The 20,329-nt window shown below is 51.1% G+C and overlaps 2 protein-coding genes across 2 annotated transcripts in view; both read left to right on the top strand.

The window, feature by feature from the left end:
• The first annotated feature begins 11,821 nt into the window (after positions 1-11,821).
• The window catches only part of LOC102531370 (apolipoprotein L3-like), a 64,848-nt gene continuing 56,340 nt past the window's right edge, over positions 11,822-20,329 (top strand). The window contains exon 1 of the mRNA XM_072972418.1: positions 11,822-11,852. Coding sequence (XP_072828519.1) covers positions 11,822-11,852 — 31 coding nt within the window. The remainder of the gene's footprint in view (positions 11,853-20,329) is intronic.
• On the top strand, positions 16,055-19,351 carry LOC140700357 (apolipoprotein L3-like). The gene is made up of 2 exons (XM_072973870.1): positions 16,055-16,065; positions 16,948-19,351. The coding sequence occupies exons 1-2, from the start codon at positions 16,055-16,057 to the stop codon at positions 17,807-17,809; spliced, it is 873 nt and encodes a 290-aa protein (XP_072829971.1). The 3' UTR covers positions 17,810-19,351.

The raw sequence follows: 20,329 nt of genomic DNA, 5'->3' as shown, positions 1-20,329 counted from the left end.
GATTTCGTCACTCATGTTGGGGATGGAGTCTGCCAGGACCTTCTGAGGAGCCTGCGTGGAGTGGCCTCAGATCCACCCTGTCCAGGGAGGAAAGAAATAAGCAACTGAATGCTGCTCTCCCCCAGCCCCCAGGCCTGCTCTACTGGGCACAGACACTCTGTGTTTCCAAGGGTGGAGCATGTGGGAGCCACAATGGCTCCCACACCTGGAGCCCAGGGCAGGGAGCCAGAGACATATAAGAAAGATCCGGGACATCTCCTCAGTCACCCACCACATGTTCCACTCCCTTCCGTGTCCTTTTGTAAAAACCACCTCACAGAGAACTTATCTAGGTCCATTTGCCCCCCCCCCCATCAGCCAGTGTTCCCCTGGGGCCTCCATCAAACCTTCTATTCCTTCCTGAAAAGGTCAGCAGTCATGGACACCTGCTTCCCTGACCACTGGAATCATGAGTTTCATTGATTCATCAATTCTTCTCCAGCCCTTGGAGAATTCACAGTCTCTCCCAGACATCACTAGGGTCGTGTTTCAGGCACTGGGGCTTTGCGTCATTCAGGATCCATCCCTTTCCCCCTGAACGCTGACAGCTCAGTCCCACTGCACTCCCTGTGCATCTGATGCAGTTTCCGGGTCACAGCTGTGTCAGCTGAAAGTCCTCGGGTTACAAAAAAACAGAAACGGAGTCTGGCAAAGGAAGCGCAGAAGAGGGTCCATTGGAAGGGGCCTGGGGAGGTCAGAGACCGGGAGGAAGCAGGAGACCTTACCTGTTCTGGGAGCACAGGACGCAGGCAGATCTGTCGCCAGGAGTTTCTGTTCGGCTCCCTGAGGCCCTGCCAGCACTGGGCTTAGGTCCATCCTCGGCAATTCCCAGGAGGCAGAATGGCCTGGTCGGGTGACTGTATTCTTGGACCAATTTTTCAGGCAAAGCAGTGAGGGAAAAAATGAGTAATAGGGACGCAAACGTTGGGGGAAAGTTTCAGTTGAAGAGGCACCAGATTTGGGGCTGCCTGTGTACACACGTGCGCTGAGTAGACACACAAGAAGACTCTCCTTACTGGTCCTGGTTCCAACCATCGCTTATGCAACGGTGAGTCCAAGAGGCAATTCCACATTGGAAAGAAAATACAGATAATCTCCACCCACTGCATCCTGAAGCTCTGTGCTGGAGCGGAGGGCCTCAGCGCGGTGCCTGAACTCTTCCTGCTCCACTGGGCTGCTTTCTCAGTCTTGACAGCCCTATGTCTCTATCTGCACATGTATCTAGGAACCTCTGAGGTACAGGTGGGACCACGACCACCACTCACCATGGCTTCCATGGATACTAGCCTTTCCCTGCTGATTCCACTCAGTGTTCCTCTGAGCGATGGGAGCATTCAGTCCTATGGGGCTGGGCTGGGCCCTCACCATGTTAGGCACTGTCACCTGGGTTCCCACAGTCGGTCCTCAAAGCACCTCTGCGACTTGAGTGCTGTCACCCCATGAGAACACGAGGAGGCAGCCCTAGGGCCAGGAAAATGGCCAAGGCCACCAGCCTGGGAAGGGCCGTCCTTGGGTGGGGTCTCTAGTGCCCTCTGCTCTGGGGGAGGAGGCCGTCCTCGAGCCTCAAGCAGCTCCCGTGGGAGTCAGGCGCCCCTCTGCTGCAGGACGGCGGGCCAGGTCCTGGCACATGTGTCCCCTGTGCCCCTCTGTGTCTGTGCTCAGGGACGCCCATTCCAGCCTGGGCTCTGAGCACCCAGGGATGGAGTGTGAGTCTGTGGAGTTTGTACAAATGGACCCTTGCCAGACATCAGCTACTACCATTCTCCCGCCAAACAGAAGCCCCTGAGTAGCTGGTAGACAGCCCCTGACTCTCCCCTCCCCAGCCACCAGCTTCCTTATGTGGAAAATCTGATCAGATTCCTGGCCTGGGATCTGGGCTTATTTAAGAACAAACTGTAGTGTGTGGTCCTCGTGGACTCATACCCATCACTCTTCTGTCCCTCCCTCAGGTGCTGGGGCGGGTGGCCACGGGGCCCCAGAGACATTTCCTGGGATGAAGCGGCCCTGAGGGAAGGTCAGGCTCTCTGTGGGCTCCAGGCTCCCTCAGGCCCTGCTCTGGGCACCAGAGCAGAAAAGTGAGACCACAGCCCAGCTGTACAACTTACAAGCTGCGGGGCCTTTACTTCGCACTTTGGTTATCAGGGAGGAGGGGCTGAATGTCCTTACAGTTACATAGGAATCTAGACGTACGTGTGAGGACAGCACCCGGCTCACCGTCAGCCCTCCATCCCCAGTGGCTTTTTGCTGGGAACCAAACAGGAAACGGCTTTATTTCTGTTTTAGACTTTTCTGAGTTGCCAGGACACTGGCCTCTTGTAAGCATCCTCCATTTGCAGAGAAAAAGGTTTGTTGCCCAGTGGAAATGAGCTGGGGAAAAAAAACCACTGTGCCCTCAGCCCTTCCCCCAACCCTCTGCAGCCATCGAAATGGCGGTGACCCTCAAGGATGGGCGCCTCGGCTGGGTCAGTGGGACCCAAGGCACCGGTGCTGTCCCTGCCAGCAGGGCCAGGTCTAGAGGGACCTGATCAAGAAGTGGGGGGCATGGACACACTAGCTGAGGGTTAGGGTTAGGCCCTGCTCCCAGGTACCATGGGAGCAGAGCTGGGGACTCTGCAGGGGAAGGTCCTGGAGGACTTCTCAGAGGAAGTGATGCCAGATTTGGGCTTTGGAGCAGGAGCCTGATTTTTCCAGGCGTAGGAGCAGGTGTTCTGGCAGAAAAACCTGAGTGAGCAAACGCTTAGAACCCGCATGAGAGTGGTAATCAGCAGCAGAATTATGACAGGTACACAGGGAGCTTCTGGTATGTTTGGGGACTGTGCCGAGTCCTCGTGGCACGAAGGTGCATAAAGCAGGTGGGCTGGGGAGTGTGGTGGGTAGAGAGGGCACAGGGGCCTGGGAGGAAGCCCGTGGGGTCAAGGAGTGATTTGCCCTGGGCTTCCCTGTCTGTTGGTGGCAGGTGGTCCTTTACAGAGACTGAGGCAGGATGGACTGAAGCTAGAAGGATGTGGAATGTCAGGTCTGGTGTGGTTTTTCTAAGAAGTCAGCAGGGAGGGAGGGAGTAGCGGAGGGTGGGGCCTGGTCTGCCGAGTCTGTCCGGTAAGCAAATCAGGATCCAGCGCTTTCACTTTCCCTTTTGATTCTGGGGTACGTCTGGGCCCAGAGGAGGCTGGTTATTCCTCAGACGCACAGCTGGTGACTGGATCCACGCAGCTGACAACATCTGGGTCTGGGTCGCACTCAGCCAGAGGGAGACTCCTGGGTAAGCAGACCATCTCCCCATCCTCACCATGTCTCTCTGAGAAGAGGGTGCAGGTCACAACTTAATTGTGACTGTTTTGGAGAAGAAGGGAATGTGAAGCTCAGGGAGATGAGGTGAGGGGCCCGGGACCACAGGGCAAGCAGGGCAGAGCCTGGATGTGGAGGCAGGTGGGTCTGACCTCTTCCTCCTGCCCCCTTGGCCCCAAACAGAGCAGAGGGAGGGCGACAACGGCTCAGGTGGCTGAGACGTGAGTGGTGACAACAGAAGGAAGGTGGATGTTGGGGACTCAGTACTTTGAGAAATTTGGAGGAAGCAGAGAATGTGGAGGAGAGGGAGTCAGAGTCCCTTGTCTTTGTGGCCAGGCCACAGCGAGGCCACCCGCATGGTTCTGCGCTGAGGCTCAGGGGGCCAAGGATTATTTCTGAGATACAAGGAATCAAGGTCTTTCCACTCATCCTGTCTCTGAGTGCCTGCTCAGTGCCCTAGAGGGAAACTGACGCCTGAGGTGGGAGGACAGGGGACCAAGCGGTCAGTCGGCAGGGAGTTTCATTCCCAGGTGCCCCGGGCACTCCCTCAGGACTGTGTGAGGTGGGAGCTGTGGGAGGTGGGCTGTGAGGAAGGAGGCCCGGAGGAGGAAAAGAGCCGGGCCCCCTGCACATTCCCACAGCATGATTCCTGTTTTGCAGTATTAGGACAGAATTCCCATCTGTAGACTTGTGTCAATGAAAATAGTCATTAAGTGACATAAAATAGGAACACAAAAGAATTTTCTTTAAGCCAAACTGAGAACTACACCACAGAAGGCAGCCTCTCAGGGAGCTCTGAGCAAGCGCTCTGGAGAAGCATGGTTTTCAGTACAGTTTTATGTCTTGTCCGAACAAAGAATATCAACCAACTCAGGGAAGCGTTCCTTCAAGGTTTCACAGAACACATCAGAGCAGCCCGTCCACAGCGAGTCAGTGTGGCCTTGGCACCTGGGAAGGGCGGCCCATCACCCAGGGAGGACCAGCACGGGCGTCCCAGGGCGGGGGGCGTTTAATCTTTAACATGGACATTCATGCTTCTGCTCAGTGCGCCCTTTTCTTTAATAACTAGGTTTCAGAGAGGATTTAGGGAATACTCTAGGGTTTCAGGATTTCTCTCCCTCTGGAGAAATGGCAAAGTCCACACAACAGAGCAGAACAAGAATCAGAGCCCAGCCCAGCTTCCCAGGGTTGGGGCAGGTCTGAGTCTGAGTCTCCCCTCGTGAAGCAGAGGACAGTAACTGTTCCCATCTCAGGGCCGCTGCAGCAAATGCGGTCCTGGGTGTGAAGATGCTTTCAGATGGTAAAGGGTTCAGGTGCTGTTGTGGTTTTCCCCAAAGGCTGGGTTAAGGATTTTTGTTTTACAAATGTAGTTGTGGTAAAATATACCAAACAAAATTTCACATTTCACCTTTTTTAAGTGTCCAGTTCAGTGACATTAAGGGCGTTCACATTCTTGGGAGCCCAGCAGCACCATGCAGTCACAGAATGTTTACATCTCCCAAACCTGAAACTCAATCCTCATGAAACACTAACTCCACATCCCTCTGCCCTCCATCCCTGGGAAGCACCACTGCCCTCCCTGGCCTCAGGAACCTGGTACCGTATGGACCGCGTTTGAGAGGAATCCGTGTTTGTCCGTGTATGAGCGGCTTCTTTTTCGTTGTTGTTGTTGAGTTATAGTGAGTTTACAATGTTGGGTCAGTTCCTAGTGTAACGGACAATTTTTCAGTTATACATGAATACACATATAGTCATTGTCGCATTCTTTTTCACCGTGAGCTATGACTGGCTTCTTTTTCCAAATTCCCTGGTTCATGAAGTAAGATATGCGTGACCTCTCATTTACCACCTTAGCAGTTTCAAAGTGTGCAGCTGCGGGGTAAATACATTCAGAAGGTTGTGCCACCGTCACCGCCATCCATAGCTCCACGGCTCTTTCATCTTGTAAAATCGAGACTTTGTCCCCAAAACACTGCTCCTCCCCCCTCTCACAGTCCCTGGGAACTCCCATTTTACTTTTTTTTCCCCTACCTTTAGTCTCTAGGAATTGGTTTAACCTGGGTGCCTCATACATGGAGAATAATATGGTCTTTGTCCCTTAGTGGCTGTTTCCTTGCACTGAGCGTAATGTTCTTCATTTTCCCCCACGTTGTAGCGCATGTCCGCATTCCCTTTATTTTTCATGTGAATCATATTCCACTGTATGTATAGACCACATTTTTTTCTTCTTCATCCATTGATAGAAATTTGGGTTGCTTCTAACTTTTGGCCTTTGTGAATTATGCTGCCAGGAACACTAGTTACAAGTGTCTGTTGAAGACTCTGGTTTCAGTGGGGAGGGTACAGCTCAGTGGGGGAGTGCGTGCGTGGCATGGGTGAGGTCCTGGGTTCAGTCCTATCTGCCCCCATTAAGTGAATAAATAAACCTAATTACCTCCTAACCAAAACAGAAAATGCCTCTTAAAAAGAAAAAAAAGGCTCTGCTTTCATATCTCCAGAGTCTAAACCCAGAAGTGGAATTGCTGGATCATATGGAAGTTCTGTATTGAATTGTTTGAGTCACTGTCATAATGTTTGAGCCAGAGACTGGATGCTGTTATTTTTAAGGCCGTGTTTAGGCACAACTGGGACATCAGACGAGGAACTCTTCAGTGTCCTAACTGCCAGGAGGATACAGGTTGGTGGCCGCCCCTGCATACGTCCCGGAGATGCCCGCTGGTGTGGCTGTCACAGCCTCCTCTCCACCAACCCCCACCCCTCGCCCTCCTGGTTTGGGGTCTGATGACCTTGAGGCTCTTCTCTCTGGGAAAAGCTCATTTACACCATCCTAGTAACCAGCTGAGTGCCTTTCAGTGTAAAGTCGCTCATCCAAATCAGTTACTCCATTCCCTGTTGTAAGTTAGAATCCGAAATCTGCTGTTATCACTGAGGATGCGGCCGCTTCTCTTCAACATTAGCAGTACACGGAAATGAACACATATTTGTCTTGACTTCAACATAAAAGTATTAAAATGATGGGCTGATTGTATTTGTCATTTTTAGCCTTACCTCTGAACCTTCCTGTGGTTGCAACAGATGACTCACTCAGGGCCCGATTTTCCCCCCTGACAAGAGACCAATAGGACTGTCCAGTGAGTGATGCTGGCAGCCTGGCAACGAGGGGCCGAAACCCGTTCCCGTGAGGTCACCAGTGAGGTCAGCGTGGAGGGCAATTTCCTGTGCTCTGCTGCCTGAAGTCCCTGTCTCTGCTAGCTAATGGGTGATCTCTAAAGTCCCCATTGTCACATGCTCAGTTGGAAGCTTCCTACCAACTCCCACTGTCCTTCTACAAAGGGACAACAGGCAGGTGGAGGTGGGTCCCTGTTCTGGAACACACAACTCCTAATGTCCAGGACGTCGGAGCCACACACACCTCCCCACGTGATGGAGAGACGGGGTGAGGCAGGGGTCAGTGGGGGCGGTGGCCCTGTGCCTCTTCCTCCTAACACTTCCAGTCCCCACCAGGTGATGCTGGTGGCATGTGCCACACACTTTCCTGAGCAATTTTCAGGTAATTATCCCAGTGAGTTGGCATTGCCTTCACAGTGGCTTAAATCACTGTGGACCAAAGATTTTGGACTTGGCCCTGACACTGGAGCTGTAGCGGTCCTGGGTGACATCTCTTGTGATTCTGGGGGTAAGCTGAATCTGATATTATAAGCATTAGATCTTTGGGGTCTCCAAAGGGGGCGATCTCTCCTCATGTCTCTGAGTGAAGACCTGCTTAAAGCTCACCTCAGTTTGAGTCTAGGGGCCATCCACATGTGCGACTGTGAGACTGTTTATCCAGTCCGTGGACCTCTGGGCTCCAATCTGCATGCTTATCAGGGGCCACTTATGATAACCAGGCCACGGCTCATAAGGATATTTAATTAAGTTCTGCAACCCACAGTCAATATAAAGTCATGCCGGTGCAACGGGATTTCTGGTAGCCGGCACACTTGTACGTAAGACCGATGCAAGCGTATCCTCAACGGACAAAGTCTATTTTCTGCAGGGCAGAAACAGAATGGTGAAGCCCAACAATTTCCTCCACTTTCTCAAAGGTCCCCATATTTTAAATATTGGTTTCAGTCTTTCATGTGGATTTACTGGCTCTCCGTGCGGTGTGGAGCTTTCCCTCCACCCACTGCAAGTATTGTGCACAGTACCTTCTGGTCTCGCATCATATTCAGACCCGGTTCATGGCATCGTTTGCAATTTTTCATTTTTAATGTCAAATAGCTTGGACTTTCTTCTATGGGTTCTGGTATTTGTCTCTTGAGTAGAAAGATTTTCTCAAAGGAATGTTATTATTATTATTATTTAGTTTTTCTTAATTGTTTTAAAGTAATGTTATTTTTGATATTTCTTCCAGTATGTTGCTAGTTTTTTCTTTCCTGTTTACATTTAGATCCCTTTAGGACTGACTGTTGATTGCTTAGAAGCATTTTGCTGCTTCTTGCTCCTCCTCCTCCCTCCCCCTGCTCCCTCCCCCTCCCCCTCCTCCCTTTCTCTAGCGTCCTCTTCTTTCTCTCCTTCAAGCAGGGTATATTTAACAGGAAACTACCACAGTCACAAAGCAACACACCCTTTTTTGTGCCTTCAACGGGGCCTGAAGTGCAGACAGGAAGTGACCCCTCTCTCCTCCCCACAAAGTCCCTAGTATAAGTTAGGGGACCCGGTGTTAAGGGGATGGAGGTATCCTGGTTGGACACCCAGACCAGGTCTGGCCACCCTGGCAGAGCACAGGTTTGGGAATGCCCTTCTCAAGGCTTGGGCATTACTGAGACTTAAGCTGGAACCCATCTTTTTTCCACAGTTCTCTATTCTTCTTTCTCCTCCTATAAAAATATCGTGGCAGGAGTAAGGAGACATGAGGAAATACAGGTGCTGCTTTCTACGTGAAATTGGACAGACTGAAGTGGGAAACCTTTTGTAAACCTAGTTGGCTTAGAACCCAGAGCATTTAGGTCTTACAAAGTTGAGTAATCTTTTGGAAAGTGGGCGATGCCTGCAAATGCAAACACTCAGAAGTGTGATAGAGCTCCCAAAAGTCTATTCTGTGAGGCAGCTTGTGTGACATCTGTGCCACTCTTATCTGTTCTTTGCCAGAAACAGCTTTCCATCAAGACACACAAGAAAAACACAGGAAATTACTTGACCGCACGTGAGACAGGGGTTGTGCTATTGCATGGAGGAGCTGGTTGCTTCCTGTCTAAGTGCTGGGTCCCACCACCCATATTTTAGCCTGGCTGCGCCCCAGAAGGTGCCCCTGAGGCCCTGGAGCAGGAGGTGCAGTGGAGAAACTCAACACAAACAGAAGCACAACTAGGAAAGCCCAACCTGCAAGGGGAGCAGGGAGAGCCCCTGGGGCAGCAGCAGGGGCGGGGCCTGGGGGCGGGGCCTCCAGGACAGGTAACCTGTCAGGTGGTGAGGAGGGGGAGGCCTTCCAGGGGAGGGAGCGGTGCAGAGCAAAGACCACAAACACAGCCAGCCTTATCCTGGGCTCTCATTACACCTGTCAGGACCTTTACCCTCATTTCAGTCAGGGCCCAGGAGGGGTAGTTGAGAACTGCCCTTTTGCCATCTTAAAAATTGCCAAAATGTCACCAACATTTGCTTTCTTTCCTCACCTCCCATGGCAAGACAGCCACAAACAGAAAAAAAGACTTCTGTCTTATGTAAAGATCTGCCTTAAAAAAAATAATGGACTGGCAAGACACAGGATGGACAATATCCTATATTTTGAATGTGAATAAAAATTGGCACAATTTTTTTGCATAAGTGCCTCAAAATGAAAAATCTTTAGATGTGCAACCCTCTGACCCAGTCATTCTATTTCTAGAAATAGCTTAAAGAAATAATCTCAAATGCAGGCAAAGTTTATACAAGAAGACTGTCCTTTGCACTATTATTTCCCTAAAGAATTAGAAGCCGAAGCTCCACAGTTAGGGGAGGACAACTGATAGCACCGGGCACCCTCAGTGGCTCTGAGCAGCCCAGGGCGAGGCCGCAGGGATTGCACCTGGTCCGGTGGGACCCCAGGTCCTTGCGATATGAAGGACCTTGCAAAGGAAGTAGGGCATGGGTTTGGAAAACTGTAGCACCAAGAAATTTATCCAGGCGGAAACTTCAGCACAGTGAGCAAGACATAATTTTGGATTCTTTTCAATTATAGCTTCTTACAAAAAACTGAATACAGTTCCCTCTGCTGTAGAAGAGGTCCTTGTTGTTTATCAATTATATACTTAGTAATCTGTTTCTATTAATCCCAAACTCCAAAGGTATAATTGATGCAGAAAATCAGATGTGGGACGTGAGGAGGGCCGAGTCCCAGGTCACCATTGAGCCCCTGGGACGTGTTCCGCCAAGTGTGGGTCCTTGGCTTCGCACAGGAAAGTATTCAAGTGGGAGCCAACGCTCATAAAGGTAGATTTATTTAGAGAGCTATGTACTGCATGGTGTGCAAGGCAAGAGAAAGGAAAGGAAAGAGATGTATGAATCGGGTAATCAGGTTAAAAAAAAGTAGGCACACACTCCATAGACAGAGTGCGGGCTGTCTCCAAAGGGGAGAGAGAGCACGGAGGGCCAGTAGGCGTGGTGTTGTCACTTTTTATGATCTCAGTAGCTTCCCATGCCTACAGGTGGGATCAATCCAACTGCCCTGGGGAAGAGGCTGGGATTCCCAGGGGCTGGGCCACCGCCCATTCTTTGGCCTTTTGCGGTTAGCCTTGGGGCTCTCATGGCACTTGCGTGCATGTTATTTGACTAGGCTGTTACAATGAGCACATAAAGAAGATCAAGGTCAGCTAGAAGTTAAACCACTTAATCCTCAAGGCCAAGTAGAAGGTGAATCTTCCACAATTTTTGTTGCTGTCATTCCTTGAGTGGCTGTGCGCTGACCCCTTCTCTACTGTCTCACAATGGAAAAGAATCTGAAAATATGGACATCTATGTATGTGTATGTACAACAGAGTCGCTTTTCTGTACTCCTGAAACTAACATTGTAAATCAACTATACATCAATTAAACGAAAGCAAGTTGTAAAAATAAGATTCCTAACCCCCTCTCCCCCACCATGCTGTATGAATGCATTTCAATTTTTTCTCATAAGTACTATAAATATTTAATTATAAGTCGAATCTATGTATTGATCACATACGAACCTCTGCTCAAGGAGCTCCAGGGGAACTGGGATACAGACACATGAAAACTAACACCCAGCGTAACTGTGGGAATAGCTCAGAGATGCAGAAAGCAGTAAGTACAACCACTTTGGAAAACTGTCTACCAGTGTGTGCCCCAGTGTTGTAGGTACCTTGGGAGCTAGCAGGTCCACATCTGGGGAAATATCCAGCAGAAACAGTGCACAAGTCCACACAAAAGATCTGCACCAGCATTTCCATGGCAGCTTTATTTATAATAGCCCCCAAACTGAAGCACCTCAGATATCTATTCAGGGAACAGATCAATAAAAGGTAGTGAATTCATCAAATAGAATACCTCGGAGAAGAGTGTACACTGTGTGACCCCATTTCTATAAAAGTTAAAAACAGGCAAGTTAATGCAGTGTGGTAGAAGTGAGCATTGCGATTACCTTTGGGTGGCACAATACTGCCTGGGAAGAAGGAACAGGAGAATTTGGAGGAGCTGCTGGGATGTTTGATTTCTTGATGTGGCTGCTGGTTACAGAATTAACATAGGTAAATCTAATCCAGGTGTACCCTGAAGACTTGTGCCCTTTGCTGCAGGTAATTTATATCCTAGTAAAGTAAGTTCATATAAAAAAGACAGTTTAAGAATAAGAAGAGTCATTTACCAATAAGCATATATCCATGAATAAATGTTATCGGTCATTAAAGGGAGTAGAGCACAGTCATCATAACTGGGGGATCTGGGTCAGAAAGCCTTGGGTTCAAGTTCGGGCTGCAGCACCAGTGGGAAAACTTGGGCTAAGCTCAGTTTAGGTGAGTTTCTGCAGTTCTGCACGTCATAGACCCTGGAGCAGTATTAACTATTACCAAGTAGTTACCACAGCTGCTCCCACCCTCACGTAATTTGCAGAGTATTCCCTTCCTATCTTTTCTTCTGTGTTTGGATTTATTGCTTCTGCAACTTCCCAGGTTCTCATCTATTGTCTGAATAACCTCTCCTTGGGCCCCAACACGACAGCAGGACAACAGGACTCTGACTTGGCTGGGAGGAAGCTGCATGATGTGAGGAACTTTCCCTGAAGAGCCACCAGCACAGCCCAGTAGACAGAGAAAGACGTTGGGTTGAGTCCACTGTGGCGCTGGTGGCCATCATGGGGGAATAGACAGAGACCTGTCCCTTCGCTGCTCCCTGTTGCCAGGGCTCACTCATGTTCTGGTCCACAATCTGTCTTCTCTTCCCCAAGGGTGAAGCCACACCTCCTTCGAGCCTGATGCAGATTGGTGAGCTGAAGTGACGGCGCTGACACCCCGCTGCTGGCACCATGACATCAGTACGCCTCCTTTACTGCCTAGGTACTCAGCTGCCCCTTCTCTGGCTTCTTCCTCCTTGTGCCCTAGAATGAGGGTGGTGTCTCCAGGCTGAGTTAACCTACAGAGGAATCAAGACCCAAGAAGGGGTTCACAAGCATCCTTGAAGCCCTATCCCTCACACCAAAGGGATCTTTCCTCAAAGCCTCTTTCTGGGCCTTCTCCTCAGGGGGCCTCAGCTAAGGTGCTGGCTCCCTCTCTTCCCCACCACACAGCAGATACTATGAGTGGGACAGGGGAAGCCCTGGGAAGGAAGTGTGAGTAGCGTGGGGCATCCTGAAGCCAGGCAGGTGCAGAGAGAGGAGGTAGACCAGCAACCCTGGAGGCTTCTCCGCCCTCTCCTTTTGTCCTGGGTTCCCAAACCCTGGGCAGTTACCAATCAAATCCCTTTCCTCCAGCTCTGCTGCCAGCCCCACCACTCTGCCAGGGTCAGTGGACCCTTGAATGGAATCCCATTCTGGCCTTTGCCACCTGCCACCTGTGTGACCTGGTGCGCCTTCCCTGACATCCCCTGTAAAATGGGAATGATATTCCCTCATGTTGTTCTGAGGATCAAATATAACGTAGGTCTGTGGCTGGTCCAGTGCCTGCCCCGGAGCAGGTCCTCCTGGGTGTTGTTGCTGTCCCTATGTAGTGGGGCCTCGCTGCACCCCAGAATTCTCACCCCCCACCCCCATGGTTCCCTTAGGGCACCTGTTCACCAGACGGGACTGCCTCAGGCAGGTAGTGATTCCTTTGCCCTCAGATCCCCCTGCAGACACCCAGGCGCTCAGGCATTTCCCCACCCGCCTCACCCCAATCAATCAACACACAGATTCAGTGCTGGGAGCTCCCCCCACGGAAGCCCTGGTTGCCTTTCACCCTTAGTGACGCAGGAGAGAGAAAACACTTAGCAACTCTCCATGCACCGAAATCATCACTGTGTTTCCTTGACTCCTGTTTTCTCAGGACCGCTTTGCCCCCATCACTGCACTGCTAAGCAACTAAATCACTCTGTCCCAGAGGCTGCCCAGGAGAGCAAAGTGGCCCAGTGGAAACATAAGGGAGGGGGCGCAGAGTAGAAGCCAGGGGCCCCCCAGCCAGCTCTGGGGCCCGTGAGGGAGGCCGGGCAGCGGGAGCCCTGAGGATCAGCTCTCCTCAGAAACAAGACGGTCTCCTGTGTATAAACGGGCCAGCTGGGCTCAGTGGAGCCAGTGGGAGCTGTGCCCCTGGGAGCAGCCTGGGGGAGAGAGAGGTGACAGGGATGGACCACAGGCTCAGAACTGATGTCCCGCCCCTCATGCCCCTGAGGAAGCCCCTCCCCGCCTGGTCTGGCATCTGTGACTCGCGGGAGGAGTCTCTCACCTGGTACTTTTACTCAAAGCTGTGGATTCTGAGACTTTTAAAAATTAAAGTAACATCGGTTTAAGTAAGTTTCGGGCGCAGATCCTTATATTTCTACTTCTGTATACACTACTGCGCTCACTAGCAAGAGCAGGTAGGGTTGGGTCCTGGTGAGACCTCTTGTCCTGGGTGTCAGTGCCTGTGCCTTCTGGTCTTGTTCTCACACAGCCCTTTCTCAGTGTGGAGAGAGAGCTGGACTGGCACCACTTCCTTTTCTAATAAGGACACCGCCTTACTGGCTTAGGGCCCCACACTTAAGACCTCATTTAACCATAATTATTTCCTGAAATGTCCTAATTTTAAATTCAGTCACGTGCGGGGTCAGGGTTTGCACATATGAAATTGCGGAGGGCCCAGTCCTGCCCAAAGCACCGGGTGACTCCATCAACAGTACCCAGGGGAACAGTGCTCAGGAAGATGAACTGTGACCACTTTGTGCTGAAGACAAATCGTGTTGCACTGCAATTTTGGCTAATTTTATTCTTTTTTCTTTCCATCTAGATAAGGAGTGGTTTTTTGAGACTGTCATTGAGTGCCTCTGGAACATATTGAACAGCGAGGAACTCCTACACCTGCTGACTGAAGTCCTAAATAGATTTGAGGATGAGGAAAATTTATCAAGGTGACTTGTGTGGGTGCCCTAGGAATGTCACCTTAAGCCCCCACCGTGGCTAGGTTCCTCCTGGAAGGCACACCTCCTCCAGGCAGTATCCTAGGGTTGGGATCGAGGATTTTCTTCTCAATAATCCATGAGGAATTTTTCCTCCATGTCATTTGCTGGCGGTGAACGGCCTCAGGTTGAGAAGAGATGAAACTGCAAGGAAGGGGCAGGTTATTGACCTTGGACAAGTTACTTAATTACTCTCTGCCTTGGTTTCTTATTGTTCAATTTTATTGTGAGGAAACTGAGATAATACACGCCAAGGGCTTAGTATAATGGCTGACTTGTAGTAGGTGCTCCATCCATGTTAACTTTGAAGAAGCTTTTTGGGAAGAGATCGGGGCCAAGGTTCTTGTTCTTGGAGATGAGAACCGAGCAGGACTTCCTTTGGGATGAGTCAGAAAACTGCTGACAGCGTCAGTTTGTGTCCTGGGGGTTCTTTCTGACTGGAGCCCTGGTATCCCCATCTTAGCAATTGTGCAGACACTGCAGGACCCTGGGCCCCTAGGGTGGAGAGGCCAGGGTGGAATTGGATGGAGTTGAGCTGGGTCCTGGCTCTATCCTGGCTCAACTGTAGGACTCTGGGCTTATGTCCTGGATCTCAGATTTGTCATTTATACAAAGGGAGATGCAGTTCAATCTGATGGACTGTGGTGATGGCTTTAGAGTGAACCACGGGGTCACAGGTGGGGAACCAAGTGTAGGCATGTCGTGCAAAGGTCCAGGGGGGCCTGGACCAGGGTCAGACCCAAGGCTCAAGTTGGAGAGAGAGGTTCAGGTGGGGGAACTAGTAGAATGTGTTGGCAAAGGGCCAGGACCAGAGTGAGGGGAGTGACCCCTAGAACACAAAGCTGAAGGGGCTGTGATGCTATCAGAGTTGCCATGAGTGGGAGAGGGGACAGTTCTTCCCTCCCTGACTCGATCAGCTGATGCTGGGCATTGAGGGCCCAGGGTGACTGTGTCCTCCACACCCTGCCTGGGGTCCAGGGGGTCTCCACTGCCATGTGGGACCCTCTTCTATTTCACATAGAGTAGCCTGACAAGTCTGAATGTGGTGTGGCTTAGTGATGACTCCATTGTCAGAATCAGGGGCTGCCAATTTTGTGTGATTTGCGTGATTCTGAGGAGACTGTCAAGTCCCCACCAAACAGGATATACTTCACCTTCCAACACGTCCAAATGCAGGCCTTTCAGTATTACAGTTCATATGGATGTTTCATAAAGTCTTTTGAATCCTTTAGAGGGTCCATCGAGTTGCACATGGCCTTGGGGTGCACGCAAATGAAGCTGCCCCAGCTAAGCTTGAGTTAGGCTGGTGACACCTGAGAGCTCAGGGGTACAGGGTGGTGGGTTGGGAGTCAGTGAGGTGGGCTGGATAGTCCAGGGGGAACCAGGGTTAATAGCCCCTCTCCTGATTCCCAGTCAGTTGGGGAAGTGGTTGAACCCAGTGACCTTCAACTGGATGGATACAGGGCATCAGGCTTGGAAGAGGGCATAGGTCAGGGAAGTGATCCCTGAGGACCCCTCTAGCTGTGAGTTTTGGTCTTAAAACAAATTCTATGTATGCGGTGTTATCCAGAATGCAAAGTCTGAGTGCACAGTACCCAGACTATCCTTACACTTGAGAGCAATGACAAATTTGGAGGATGCCTCAAAGCACCCTCTGGTTGGAGAATTCCTGAGAAGGATGCACAGAACTCCCTGACAGCTGGCACACTCTCAGGTCAGGTTTACTACAGGGAAGGATACGAGTTCCCAGCAGCCACAGGGCAGAGTCTGGGATGCTTTCAAACATGAAGCTTCTCTTGTCCTCAGGACGCATTACTGTCCTGTGTGCAGTGTGTCAGTGCACATGGGGCACTGCCAACCAGGGATGCACACAGTGTTTAAAAAAATGGTCCTGATAGTCTTTAATATGATGAGGCAGGCAGCATTCAGGACAGTGGTGGCAGGTGTGGAGCCCATTGCTGTAGAGCAGACACACTGGGCTCAAGCCCGAATACAGCACAGATACTGGCAGTTTATAGCCAAGGAGCAGAGTGAGGCGTGGTGGAGGGAAAATTACTGAGAGGAGACACCAAGGGGAGGGGATTCCTGTTAAACTATCCTAACAGGATTCTCGCTAAAGGCAGGTCAAGGGCAGATGCTTCAAAGGTAGGAGATGAGGAATTTGATCACGTATGAAAGTGATCAGACCTCAGAGTGGGGGAGACTCACTACGTGGATTTAGCAGGGTTCCTGCTGAGACTGGGTTGTAGGGGCCATCGGGGACAGGACACGGAAGGGGAAGGTGGAGGCCTGGTTGAGAAGAGGACTCAGAAGGGCCTGACCAAATTTGGTCAAGGAGAGAGTCTGAGGCACCCTGAGCCTCAGGGCACAGGGTCCTCCTGGGGCTCAATCACATGCTGCCCGCCCAGCAGACCTGACTCTCCAGCCCCTCCTAGAGGTCAGACCAACACCCTCGTGTCTACTTCCCCCAGAGGTCAGACTGACACCACATGACCCTGAGGCCCGTCACACATCAGCCTGGCAGACTGTCAGCGGCCAGGGGCCCAGGCAAACCAGGGCACTCCTATCAGCCAGAACATTCTAGGGGCTTAGGGATCACTTCCCTTAGCCAAGGGCAAAAGCAGGTTGATTCCTCACTGCATCCTAAGCTTCTCTGTATGAAGGTTTCTCTGCTCCAGTCCCACTTCTCTGTGTTTATCTGCGGAGCTCCCGCTCTACAAGCACCTTGGAGGTGACGGTGCTGACCTGCACTGAGTCAGAATGTGTCTTACCAAATATCTACCACTTAAGAGTATCCTAAAATGACTTATGTTTTTTTTCTGCTGTCTTTGAACAAATAAAATGGAGCCTCTACAATGTACAAAACATGTGCATAATGTTGATCCAAAAAAACTCACATTTGTAAAAGTGTTTTCTCTTTGGTTTAGAGTAAAATGTCTGTGATTTATGCAGGATGAATCTTGTTGAGGGTGTTTTACGGAGAACTCCAAAGTTCCTTTCTTAATCTCTTGACCTTCACTGTTACAGGGGAGAGTCAGCTGCACTACGGGAATACCTGGATGACCTGAAGACACTCTTGGCCCTCAAGAACAAATACAGCCTGCTAAAGGAGCAGCTGAATAGGAAGAGATTTTTAAAGAAGTTTCCTCAGTTAAAACGAGAGCTTGAGGAAACCATAGGAAAGCTCCGTGCACTTGCAGACAAGGTGGGCAAGGTTCACAGGGACTGCACCATCTCCCAGGTGGCAGCCTCCTCTGCTGGTGTTGCGTCTGGCATCCTGGCCATCGCTGGCCTGGCTCTGGCACCTGTGACAGCGGGGGTCAGCCTGGCACTCTTGGCAACTGGGTTAGGGCTGGGGGCTGCATCTGCCGTGACCAGTGTGGCCACCAGTGTCGTGGAACATGTTGTCACGTCATCAGCAGAAACTGAAGCCAATGACCTAATGTCAACTGCCATCAACAGATGGAAAATCGTCAAGGAGGTTCTACTGCAGCGCCAGTCCCAAATTGTTTCTGCAGCAGAGACACTCAAAGAAGCCGTGCTACAGATTGAAAAGATTATCCAGGCCATCGAGCTGCTCAGAGCCAACCCTGGCTTAGCAGCAGATGTGCAGCGCTTCCTGACCACTGGGCAACTCTCAGTCCAAAGCAGCAGGCAGGTGCAGGAAGTTCTTAAAGGCACAGCTCTGGCAATGAGCACAGGAGCCCGGGTCATTGGTATGGCCGCTGCAGGTGTCTCCCTTCTGCTGAATGTGGGCTTCCTTGTGAAAGAGTCACTGCACTTGCATGAGGGGGCAAAGACGGAGTCGGCTGAACGGCTAAGACAGCGGGCCCTGGAGCTGGAGAGAAGGTTGGAGGAGCTCACTCAGACCTACGAGAGTCTGCTGTAGGGTCCGAGTCTCCCTCAGTCCCCCGACCCAGAGCAGTGCAGGGAGCAGAAGCATGTGAGTGGCCAACATGCAGAGGTAGCTTTTAAGAGGGGGAAAGGGGCCAAAAAACTTATGGACCTGGATGTGAAGGAATGTTGCATTTCTTGGTCTGAGCGCAGCCGGGCAGTGGTTCATGCATGTGGTCAAAGAAAAGAAAGGGGCCTAAAGCCTGGAATAAGGGCGGAGGGGGAACAAGAGAGTAAGGGAAAGAGAGAAACCATGTATCAAGGACAAAGAAGACCCTGGGGGCCTGAATAAAGAGAGAGGATGGAGGATCAAGGAACAAGAAGGCTGCAAAAGCAAAAGAGTTGCAAATGGGAGAAAATCAAAGAGTTGGGACTGTTGGATTGTGGGAGAGGTGTCAGTGGCTCTTCTATCACCCCTCCCGGGGTGTGATGTCCCTGCCGGAAGAGAGTCTTCCCTGGTTGGAGGGTCTCCTGCCCTCCTATTCAAGCATCAATTCACCTTTGCCTTCCAGAGGGTTTATCTGAATTCGGCAGTGATTTCTTGATTATGTGAAGGAAAAGCCGGGCTATGCCTAGTTGTAAATCTTAGTGTAACAAGTGTTGGATTGCTGATCTGAGTTCTCCTGGGCTAAGTCGCAAATTTAAGTTAATAAGGATCGGTTTGCTGATTCCCTGCTCATGTATTTTGCTAGCCAGCTGGATTTCCAGAGAGACATATGTGGCCTTGAAATGTTGGTTTGCTGTCTCCCTGCCTCTGCTTTTATGAAATTGATGCTACTAAAGCTGTTCCATGCCTATTGGCCAAATGCCCCAAGCTTGTAATTAACCTTATAAAACCTCATGCGCATGTCTTGGAGGTGCTCAGAGCTTCAGAGCAGAAGCCCCTCTAAGTCCGCCGGCGTAATGAATCTGAGTGCTCCAGCCCTCTGAGCGGTGCTTGTTTCTTGGCTGGTCTGTCATTTCTGTAATATTTCTGGAGGGCCCAGTGAGATTCAATCATACTGGACCCTTGAGCCGCTGGACTGGTGGTTTTGGCTGACTAGGGGATGGGACTCCAGCAGCAAATGAGGTGGCGCCACCCGATGGCATTCCGGGTTCACTTTCATGACAGCAGCTCGGTCCCCTGGGTGGCTGGGCTACGACCAGAGCCAGACTCCTTGGAGGGACAGACAGACTCACCAGGTGGCCGTCCAGACAAGGTAGGATTCCCCGGGAGGGATCAGGTCCTGTCCCAGTGGACAGAGGAGGAGGCGGATCCCCTCCCACAGGAAGCAGGATACTGGGATTGGCGGGAGGACTGTTGTTGACCTCTGTGTGTGTGTGTGAGTGAATGAGCGGCCTGTGAAGCACGCGATCAGGCTCGAGTTTGAAGCTCCACAGGATTCTGCTACGGAGTTGGAGTGAGTCCCAACCTGCGGTTCCGTGGTGACCTCATACGGCTCAGGGCGGTATCGGTCACTCACGGTCCTGATCAGAGTCAGCGCCTCACACTGACCCGCCAAAGCTCAGAGGCACCTTCGTCCCTGCGAGGGGAGCGGCCAGGCAGATGCAGCGAAAACCCTCCCTTGTCTTGTCTGCGACACCGGCACAGGGTGGCTATACTGGGAGGGAAAGGGACATAAAACAGCCAATGAGTCAACGCCCCCTGTGCCCTTGGAGGCTAGGATGCTATTTCTTTGAGAAAGTGTCCTACCTGGCCCTGTCACAGAACACCGGAGACTTATTGTTCCCCTACTGAACCGACTCAAGCAGCGCCCCTTTTGCCCAGCCTCAGACCCCCAGAACTTGAGTTTAGAAGACACATTTCTTCAGGACTGGGCTCACCCGGCCTCGGAAGTCCCCTTTCTAGCCCATTAGCTTTGCCTTCGGGCGTCAGTCCCACACCCTCCATATGTTAGTTCAGGACATAGAGAGGATTAAGTGAGGAAGACCCTGCAAAGGCTTGAGGCCTTGGGCTCCAGAACATCAGCTGTGACTGGAACCCAGACTCCCTGAACAAATTAGCCTTCAAATGACTCAGAGCCAGCAAGAGAGCGGTCTCTCTGGGAACTCCGCTGTTTTGAGGAGTGAAGAAGGAAAAGATATAAAGGCTACCTTCTGAAACACCCAAAGCAACAGATCTATTATCCTTAAACATCCTGACAGAATGGGAGGCTTGTAGCCGAAACTTACCACCCTACGCTGCATGATTAAGAATTGCAAAAAGGGGTTCTCAGGAGACTATAGAGTTCAAATGACCCCTGGCAGGCTCCGCACTTTGTGTGAGCTTGAATGGCCGGCCTTTGGAGTCGGGTGGCCCTCAGGAGGAACCCTGGACCTAGCAACAGTGCGAGCAGTCTATCGAATCATCTCAGGAACCCCAGGCCACCCAGATCAATTCCCTTACATTCACTCCTGGCTGAATATCGCCCAGACTCTACCCCCATGGATTCGGTTCTGCTCAAATGGACCTGGACAATGCAAGATATTAGCAGCTCAGCTGGTCCCAAAAAGACAGAGAAAAGCTTATTTTCCA

The sequence above is a fragment of the Vicugna pacos genome, chromosome 12 (genome assembly GCF_048564905.1).
Source record: "Vicugna pacos chromosome 12, VicPac4, whole genome shotgun sequence".
Taxonomy (NCBI): domain Eukaryota; kingdom Metazoa; phylum Chordata; class Mammalia; order Artiodactyla; family Camelidae; genus Vicugna; species Vicugna pacos.
Note: the sequence above shows the minus strand (reverse complement) of the source record. Positions and strands in the feature narration are given on the sequence as shown.